The following is a 10,024-nucleotide window of genomic DNA, read 5'->3' on the forward strand; positions in this document are numbered from 1 at the left end:
GGTGAGCGTTTCACAGCTGGAGGATGTGGCAGGACCAAGGACCTGGACTTGCTATCCCTGTTTCTTCTTCAGTGAGTGAGGCTTCTGGCAGCTGTGAGGGGGAAGGTGTTGTTGAAGATTATTTGGGAAAGTCAACTGAGAAGGAAGGTAGCCCAGAAAAAAAAACAGATTTGTATCTTCATCTGTATGTACGTTGTGGAGCAGTTCGGAAACACTAAAGGGGTAGAGAATAGTCTTTCGTTCCACCCTAGATTTAAAAAGCAAACTAAGAGATTTAATATACTTTAGCTCTTAGATTTGATTTAAATGGTTTGGTACTTTTAGGCCCCATCTTCTAGCGAGAGTCTTACACATCTGTGGGGCAGAGTGCTGACAGGTTGAAAGGCTGTGTACAGTCCCCCCAAGGCAGCTGCAGTTCAGTTTAGGCAACAGAACAATTTGTCTCTTCTCCTTTCTGGTCTTCAACAAAGTGAAGACCTCCTTCCCTCTCCTTCCCTCCCATTTCCTTGTGAGATGAAAGGCTGACCTGGAGACCGCAGGCTTCATTGTTACCAGGAGGCACTGGCGGGTCTCCACCGGTCGTTACATCGTCTGCTCGGCTGTTTAGACTGTCCGAAGAAACACCTGCGTCATTGACAGCACGAACGTTCCCATTATCCAGACTGTGCTTCAGGCCTGAGCAGTGCTGATTGCTGGTGTCCGTGGGGCCTTTGACAGAGCCGTTGCCTCTTGTTGGCAGCAGTGAGGTGGAGGGGGCTGCCCCAGTCTCCGGGGAGCAAAGCGGACCCGGAGAGGCCACATGATTTGTCCAGCAGAACAGAGCCGGTGGCTTCAGATGTCACTGTGTCTCTCAAATGCCAGACACTTGTAACTCATGCTTAGTTTCCTTAGTTGGGGAGGGAGCAGGCTGTGTCCTGATGGTCTCGGTCAGGTAGAGGCTGAGCCGGAAGCTGCACGAGGAGGCACTGTTTCCCAGCCACAGCCTGCTTCCCTCACCGGTTCACGCTGGTGTGAGCTTGGTCACGGTGGGGGGGGGGGGGGAGGCGCTGGTTGAGCAGGGATCGCTGCCTTTGGTGGGACGTTTGTATATGAAGGCGAGTATGTCACAGACGGCACAAGCCAGTGCAGAGTGGAGCGGGTCCTGCGATGGCACAAACCTTCTGATTTCCAGTTCTGGACACTCCAGTCTAGTGTAGCCGCCTGTTCCATCCATGTTCATCCATGGAGCAGAAGGGTGCCTGGTGTCTCCGTACCATCCCCCCTGCTTTCCCACAGTCCAGTGCCTGGCAGTGCCATGTGCAGACCTGGTAACTTTGATTCAGCCGCTACTAGTGTTGTGTTTTTATTTCCCTTCAGGGAATTAGGATGGGGCATCAAGCACTCTTGGCCTGAGAGCACCATCCAGGTCGTAAGGAGAGAGTGTAGCCAGAAATATGTGATAAGGAAGTGATCTCTCAGTGCCCGTCTAGTGACCTGTCGAAGCTTCATTGCAGGGGGAGGGTGGAGAGTCCACGCTGGGAAGGCTCTGGAGCCAGATTGCCTGGGTCAGAGCCCAGTTCCTTCACTCCCCACTGTGTGGCTTTGGGCAGAATATTTACTTTCTCTGTGCTATAGTTTCCCCTTCTGTAACGTTGGGAGAGTACCCATCTCATCGGGTTATTGTGAGGATTAAATGAGATAATCCATGGAAAGCTCTTAGAACGTGCTTGGCGTTAAAGTTGATAATCACCATTGTTGCTGCAGTTCAGGCAAAAGCGAGAACGAGAAGCAGTGCTCGCCGGCAGGAATCTGTTCTAATGGAGGAGAGAGGACACAGACACATGAAAGAACACACCAGAATAGCCTAGGAAGGGCACCGGCTGCAAATGCCGTGTGAACAGTTAGCTGTACTGAGACTCGTGGAGTCGGGGAGTGTGGGCTGTGGGCTCAGAGACTCTGGGTTTGCTGACCGGTTTGGTGACTTTGGTTGTGTCACTTCACTCCCCGGGCCTTCAGATACCCTGGTAAAGAGGTGCCGACTGTCACCTTCCAGAGTTGTCAGGACACGTGGATGGCGGAGTGTTTGTGAATGTGCCGGACACACGCGCAATTGGAATTGTGCGGAGCTGGGCTGGGGGGTGGGGGACGAGGAAGATGCCCCCGAGAAGGACTGGGGCAGGGCTGGGGGTGCCCCGCTTGGAGAGGAGGTGGGAGGGACGGTGGAGGACGGGTGGGGGGTTCCGTGAGCCGAGCGCTCAGGGAACTTAAAAGAAGACGGGAGATTGAGCAAGCCTCCTCCCCTCTTGCTGCTGGTGCCCTGCTTCTGCCCTGGTTTCATGGTGCTCCTTTTGTTCCAGAACCCGAGCAACTTCCCGAGAGGAGAAGAACCTCCAGGGCTTTCTGGAGCAGCCCAAGGAGAAGTGGGTGGAGAGTGCCTTTGAAGTGGACGGGCCCCACTATTTCACTGTCCTAGCCCTCCACGTCCTGCCCCCCGAGAAGTGGCGAGCCATACGCGTGGAAATCCTGCGGCGGCTGCTGGTGACCTCTCAGGCCCGGGCAGTGGCTCCGGGGGGAGCCACCAGGTCAGTGCTTGCTTCGGGAAGTGCCTGCTTCAGGGAGCCATCTCCTGGGCCGCCTGTCGCCCGGACTCTGTAACCGCTGTGGGTAAAAGCTGCCTGCGGCGTGCAGGTGCTGAGTGGAGGCGCCTCGCTTGACTCGGTAATGGAGCCTGAGCCTTCCCAGCCGGTCACACCAAGAGTCGAGGCCTGACGCCGCCGGGTGCCTGCCCCTCTGGGTCAGGTGTTCAGGCACTAGAAGTGTGGAGCCAGGCTTACCCCTGGGAAGTGCCCGCAGAGAGGGAGCCAGCCAGGCACAGGGCGAGACTTCTCAGGAGAAGGGTTAGGGCCGGCAGGCGGTTGAGACAGGTTGCCAGGTATTCCGAATCTTGCTGGTCTGCGCATAAACTAGCAAAGCTTCCTCGGGGCTGTGCTCGGGGATGTTCTTTTCTGGTATTAAAAGCTCCTCATCTCCCTCCTTGGTCACATTCCTATCCCGTCTGCCCCGCGTTCCATGAGCCTTTTTTCTTTCTCTGCTGTTGGTGTGGACACCTCCCTAAGAAGGAAGGCATTGCAGGAAGGAAGTGGTCTTTGTTTTCATGACCCCGTGCTGTGATTTGGGTCAGCTGGGAGGTGTCTTGAGGCAAACAACTGCAAACAACAACAGCGAGAAGCCCTTTGCGACGAGTGTGCAGATTGCCACACGCCGAGTGGACTTCTTGGCGCTACTCTTGGCCCGTGGTGGCCCCGAGCAGTCTGCCCTCCCTGGGCTACAGAGTAAGCTATGAGCTGTCAGCTTGCTTCTGCCCTTGAGGGAAACCTGCTTCACTCTGGGAAGGCCTGTCCTCGTGTGTCTGCTTTCGCTAGGATCCGAGGGGACATTTCCAACAAGGGTGCAGGGGAGGAGCTTTTAGGCCCCAAGACAGACCAAGTGGAAGCAGCCTTGGCCTGAATTTGCACACCTGGTGTCTCCACCTCCGTCAGCTCTGATTTATCAAGTCGCTAGTGGTAGGCGCCTCGTGGCCCGGTGAGACCAGGTTGGAGCTCTGCTTTTGGATCCAGCCAGTGCCAGCCTCTGTGTAGAGCAGGAGGGGGCCGGTCTTGTTAGAGTCCTACCTAGCCCCTGCCCCCATTCCAAACATAGCACTTTCCAGTGTTAACCAAGAGTCTGAAACATTAATAGTTAACTAGCTGCTAGGAATCAAAAGTTAGATCTGGACTAAGTTGTTGATAAGCCAGGCTCGGCCTGTGTCCATAGCACGTAAAGTGGCTATTTACTGGGCACAGGCTCTCGGTGACAGGTGTGAAATCTGAACCCACAGGAGCTGTGTTGCTTTCAGTTAGGAGACTGGAATTCATTACTGTCCCAGGCAGTTAAGGAAAAGCTGATTTGGTCACAGCTTAATTAGGAAATCCAGTGTGAGCTGTACTCATGAGTTGCCATTTCCCCTGTAGCAGTTTAGTCACCTTTACTAATTAACCTGAAATAATTAAGTTGGGCAGAGCCACCCCAGATTCCTGCCACCAACGCGAAAGAGCTGCAAGAAGGAGCAGCCCTGGTGGGGTGTCGGGGTGTGAGCAGGGCGTCCCGGAAGCAGGGTGGCAGAGTGCTGGCCATCAGCACGGTGTTGGACACCCTCCGAGGAGGGACATTTAGAGGGTGACCTCCTGGTGGTTGGGGCAGTGCCACTGGCAGCAGGCTTCGTCCTCAGCCCATTATGGGGTGGGGGGGCAGCAGCAGGTACACAAAAATCTAGGAGTCTGCACAAGAGAAGTTGCTCTCTTCTGCGGGTTTTACATTCAGGAAAAAAGATTCTTCTGCCAGGAACTTGCAAGTATTTAAGCCTGGGACTTTCCTAGGCTTCCGTCAGAGCCTTTTCTGTTTCCTTGTCTGCCAGCGCACAGAGTTGCAGAGAAAGAATTCTCATCCTCGTCCACAGGCCCACCTCGCAGTAGTTTTCCCTTTCGGCTGCAGCACCCTCATGCGTGGCGGTCGGGGAGGAGGTGGGCACTTTGGAGATGTTGGGGTCGGGGAGGGTACAGGTAGCATACCTTAGCGAACAGAATTGTCTCATTTTATTATTTTACTTTACTTTGGTTAATAACTTAAACATTGACTGAATGTAGGTGTGGTTGGCCTGTCTCATGCTAGGTAGTCCCTTCACTTGAGGCCCATACAGTGTAGTTGTAGCTTCTAAATGAACAACATCTATGCTTGTCTGATGTTTATGATTCTAGCGTATATAAACACATGGTGCGTGCATCCACACACATTTTAATACTAAGTTCTGGTCCCTTTGGTATGGGCTCTGTTCCAAGGTGTAGAATCTCCACGACAAGGGTTTATCTAGCCTTTACTTATTACAGATATGAAGGCAGTTTGCAGACAAAACCTCTCCTAGACCTTGGGCTGTAGAAACCAAGTCCTAGCACCGGCACGTCACTCACCGTGCAGGGGGGGTGCTGGTCGTTCTGTACTTCACGGTGGCTCTACCTGCTGTAGTCAATCCTCAGACCAGGAGCGTCTGCCGAGAAGGCGGTGGACGCTGTTGTCAGTGACGGCCCTCCGTGTTCCAAGGGCCTGGCCGCTCTCTAATCCCGAACTGCATCACTGGATTAAGTAGCAGCGATGCTGGTCAGAAACGAAGGGGTGTGGTGAGCTCCGGGATTAGCCCGGGATTTCGGAGGTGTTGGGCTGGCTGTGGCTCCCATCCGAGACATCACTGTTGTCCGACGCCAGGTGTCCACCAGCTTGCTGGTTTGAACACGGCACGCGGTTGGCAGATTACTGTGTGAGACCGGTTTAGGTCTGCTGGCTGCTGGTAAAAACTCTCCAAGTGGGAACGTGAAGACTGACGAGAACCTTGTTTCCTCCCTCATTTATTAGGTCCCGTCAAGTCCGAGAGCGCGTGTGGGGGCTAAGCACAGGGAAACACGGGACTCTGCGGCGACTCTTTAAGGCAGTAGCCTTTTGGCTGCCGTGTTGCAACTTATGTCTCCCTCTTTCCCATTTTCCCTGGCTTAGCAGAGTCGCTACTAAAGATGACTCTGTCACGCAGCGTCTTGTGGTGAATAAACCGCTGGGTCCCAGGGCTTCAGAAGCTCTGACCTGTGGCTGCTTTCCTCTGAGAAGATGGCAAGTGGCTGGAGCTGAGTGACCCTCAGTGCCCGCGACTCTTCCCCTGCTCCCAGAATGCTTGGCTCTGTCCTTGTGAGTGTCCTCCCGGGGTCTTCACGGACATGGGGTTTGGTTTTATTTTCCAGGCTGACAGACAAGGCGGTGAAGGACTACTCTGCTTATCGCTCTTCCCTTCTCTTTTGGGCCCTCGTTGATCTCATTTATAACATGTTTAAGGTAAGGAGGCCGCTGGGAGCGTGGCCGGGTTTGGCAGGGGCGTAGACGTCTGTGCTTGTGGCTCTGACCCTGCCTCGGCAGCCGGCTCCTCCGCCGGCCTCCCCCGAGAAACAGGCCGACCCGCCGTGGGGAGGGGTTTACCCTCTAGCTCTGACCCCTGCGTCTGTGACTGCATTTGTAGCCGTGACCGTTCCTGTGACCCGGTCTCAGGCTGCTGCAGACCCTCTTCTACAGGCAGCTCTCCCCCCGCTCCACCCCAAGTCACCCTCTGTTTGCTCTCGTCCCCTCTGTTTGGATCAACTCCGTTGCCCTGTGTGAGTGTAACTTATTCCAGCCCAGTTTATAATAGGGACGCTCCTCTCAGCCTTGAGAGAATCAGAGGGTTTGGGGTGGTTCCTTTCATCATCTAAATGAAACAGCTCAATTAAAGCATGTTGACGAGTCCCTCTTCTTGGGGAAATGCCGATGGTGGAGGGGATGGGGAGGAAAGAACGCATCGCCTCTCGAAGCTTGTAGGTTCATGTGACATGTACTTAGGAGAGGGGCTGTGAGAGGAATGAAGTGAAATTTTGTTGTTCCTGGAAGCAGAACACATCCTCCAGGGAAAACTTGGATGTGTATGGGCGGGCTCTCTTCTCCCCTGCCTGACCTGAGCGACCCGCCCGGCCTGTGTGTCCTGTTGCTTCTCGTAGAAGGTGCCGACCAGCAACACGGAGGGCGGCTGGTCCTGCTCTCTCGCGGAGTACATCCGCCACAACGACATGCCCATCCACGAAGCTGCCGACAAGGCCCTGAAGGCCTTCCAGGAGGAGTTCATGCCAGTGGAGACCTTCTCAGAGTTTCTCGATGCCGCTGGTCAGTGTCAAGGTTTTTCATCTTTCACAGATCTTAGTGGGGCTGGCCATCGCTTTCATCTTCATGCACAGGAAAAAACAGGCGAGAACCAGCCTGTGGGCCACCACCGAGGGGTCTGGGAGAGATGTGTACATACCAGGTCCCTGGTAACAAGATGCGGCCGTGACGTGTGGCTCACTTCACCCCAGGTGCTGTGTTCCTCATGCACGCGCTTTCCCAGTCCACAGGGCAGCCCTGTGTGAGGTGGAGCTGTGGCTATCCCCATTGTACAGATGGGGTAACTGAGGCTTTGAAGATTAAACAAGTTCCCAGTGGGGCATAGCTGGAAAATCACTGGAGCCCCTTTTGGTTTCCTGGCTTCTTAGGACAGTTCAGAGTATTAACATGGAGCTTACCTGTCTTCCTCCTGCCTTTCGGGGACTGAGACATCTTATGTCACAGCTGCCCCCGGGGACGTGTGGAAGATTTCAGCTCTGATTCTTAAGATAAATAGTAAATATCAAAAGAGAGCAAAGAACATCTCTGCTAGTAGGGATAGGGCAGTGCTTTGAACTGCTGTCACATGAGACATCCTCAGACAGTTCCTCATCCCCCAGCTGGTAAAAATGAAGTCACTGTTCTCTCCTGTGTATAGGTTCATTATACAACAAATTTGTCATCCTAATTGCAGACACATTAAAATTTGTTTGGATTTCATAACCAAGCATCAGGTGACAGCAGGGGGAGGTGACTTGGGCCAGGGCTGGGAAATCAACCCAGAATTAAAAGTCCCGTGCCCTCTGAGGGTGTGGGCACTGCAGTCCAGCCCCCCATCACCACCGTCCTTTCCAAGTTAGGGCTCCCAGAGCCAAAGCAGGGGGAGCCTCACCTGCCTAACTCTTCTGTGAGCTTGTTTCCTTTTCCCTGATGGCAATTTTGTCAAGTGTGAAGAGCAAGAAAAAATCTCCCCAGATCCCACTATCAAGGGAAGGTCGCCACTAGCATTTTCCAGTCTGTCCTCTGGGCACTAAACCCTCAAACGTTCAGAGTGATGCTCAGTGTGAATTCCTCTTTCTTCCCGGATGGAGCTTCCCCAAAGCTCCAGGCCTTTCTTCCAGTTTGGACGTTTGTTGCAGTGGCCTCAGTGGAAGCCATACTGGACGGGCCTTTGCTGGTCTGGTGCCTCCCCCATTACCTATCGGTCAGGGGTTGCCACCGCTCACCCCAGTTTCTTTGTTAACTTCACTAGATGCTCCCATGGGTGTCCTTTCAGCCTAGACATTTTACCTTGGCTACACTCCTTGCTTTCTTCAGGAAGTGACCCCGACTGAGAGCAGGTAGCCTGTGTGTCTGTGTCCTCAGGGCCCAGTGCCTTACCTGTCACCCAGGGGTCTGGTGAATGTGTACAAAGACTGTCAATATGAATGTCAAAGTCCAAGGAAGAGGCGGGCAGGGGAAGGAAGGTATTCACCTCTGTTCAGGGCTTTGCATCAGCCCTGGAGCAGGGACGAGCAGGGGCAGGTCAGGCGGGAGGCCTCTGCCGCCTTCCACTCGAGCGCAGGTGTTTACGGCATGGCTTTATTGCTTTGTTCAAACTGGTAGGAAATTTCAGAACGTCTGACACACCCTACTCAAATGCAAGGACAAAAACACCTTGCAAACCAGCAAGAGTTGATGGGGGCCACTCTTCCTGCATTAGCCCAGACTTCAGTTGGAGTGTTGCCCCGCCTCGGGGTTAATGACCCCGCATTGGTCAAATGAGAGCCCTGCTTGTGAGGGAGGGACGGGGCCGCAGGGGACCTGATGCTGATTGAGCGAGCACCTTCTGTGCCCTGGGCACTTTCACATAACTGGCCTCATCTAATCCCCAGGGTGATGTGACAAGGACTTGTCACTGTCCCCATTTGGCAGTGGAGGAAACTGGAGCTCCTGAGCTCTGGCAGCTTGCTCCAGGCCCTGGACTAGGGGTTGGGTTCTTTTACCCTACCCTGTTCCTCCCAGCCCTCGAGGGCAGTGGGGTTAGCCTTTGTTTGGCCCCAGGTCCCTCTGAGAATCTGCTGAAGGCTGTAGACACTCTCTCCAGAGGACCCCCCTCCATTGCGCACTGAGTTTCAGTGGACTTACAGGCCCCTGCAGGGTCCATGGACCCGGGTTTAGCACCTCCGCTCTGGGGAGATCGTGAGCTGGCCGCTGCCACTTTAAACGCCTTTAATCCTGCCGCAGCGCCAGGTGTCGGAGCCCAGCTCCCCTCCCAGGACGAGAGTGTTTGCTCGGTGACTGTCTCCGCGGTCATCGCCGGTCTCCCGTGAGCAGCTGTGTCCGAGCTTGTCGGAACACAGCGTGTTCTCTGCGTGGATGCGGCCTCCGTGACTGAGGGGCTGGGGGCCGTGAGGGCCGCTGCTAAGCAGTCCCTGCCTGTTTTCCAGGTCTCTTGTCAGAAATCACTGATCCGGAGAGCTTCCTGAAGGACCTGTTGAACTCAGTCCCTTGAGCACCACACGGAAACGGCGGTCGACAGAGATGGAAGCTAGCCTGCCTCTGTGTTCTCCCCTCCTGTGTGTGATTTCCGCCACAGGTTGCTGCGTCATTGCTCCATCATTGCTCCTCCCTCCTCCCTCCCTCACTTTTCTTGGAGTGGCTTGGGGATTTTAGGCTTCCTGTTTTATCTCGTGTGTGTGGTGCACTAGCTAAGAAGTTGTCTGTAACCCAAGCCGTCGAAGGACCTGTACATACCTAGGAGCCACGAGTTGTCCTGGCCAACTGAATACTTGAGTGTGCGCATCTTGAGAAATAAACAAATGACTTAATACACATTGAAAAGGAAGGTGTTGCCTGTGCTTGAACCCCTCCTTAGTGACACTGGCCAAATACTTCTCCTTGACTGCACAGCCCTTTCCGGCGTCAGCAGGGAGGCCTGCGTGTATTCCATTCACTGTCTCTTGGCGCCAAATGGAGCCTGTCTGTTCTCGGCCAGCAAGTTGGGGCACCGCATTTGACGGCTATGATCTTTCCTGAAACAAACGCCTTGGCTTCTCTTTATCTTTGACCTTAAGAGCTGGAGCCCAAAGACATGTGATTTTCTAGTCCTCTGCCAAAGGCCGGCTCAGCGCAGTCGGGCACTGGTCTTTCTACAGCAGAGGCATTTGACAGTCCCCTGTTAACTTCAAATGGGAAATCTTTTGGCGACTTCTCTTCAGTGTTGCCATGTTGGGAGAGGGCCTGGGGCAGACTTTGAGTGGCTGCCCTTTACTGAGCGCCTTCTCTCTGCCAGGCCCGTGTGTGTGTGTGTGTGTGTGTGTGT

At 54.3% G+C, this 10,024-nt stretch overlaps 1 protein-coding gene across 8 annotated transcripts in view; it reads left to right on the forward strand.

Moving 5' to 3' along the window:
• The window catches only part of UBR4 (ubiquitin protein ligase E3 component n-recognin 4), a 126,303-nt gene extending 116,760 nt beyond the window's left edge, over positions 1–9,543 (forward strand). For 7 of the 8 annotated variants that reach the window (XM_061184842.1, XM_061184844.1, XM_061184845.1 and 4 more), the window contains 4 exons: positions 2,337–2,561; positions 5,799–5,889; positions 6,582–6,744; positions 9,150–9,543. In XM_061184842.1, the coding sequence (XP_061040825.1) occupies positions 2,337–2,561; positions 5,799–5,889; positions 6,582–6,744; positions 9,150–9,214 (544 nt within the window). In that variant the 3' untranslated portion in view covers positions 9,215–9,543. The other variant, XM_061184849.1, reaches the window with a different exon arrangement.
• Positions 9,544–10,024: the final 481 nt, after the last annotated feature.

The sequence above is a fragment of the Eubalaena glacialis genome, chromosome 3 (assembly GCF_028564815.1).
Source record: "Eubalaena glacialis isolate mEubGla1 chromosome 3, mEubGla1.1.hap2.+ XY, whole genome shotgun sequence".
In the NCBI taxonomy this organism is placed as follows: Eukaryota; Metazoa; Chordata; class Mammalia; order Artiodactyla; family Balaenidae; genus Eubalaena; species Eubalaena glacialis.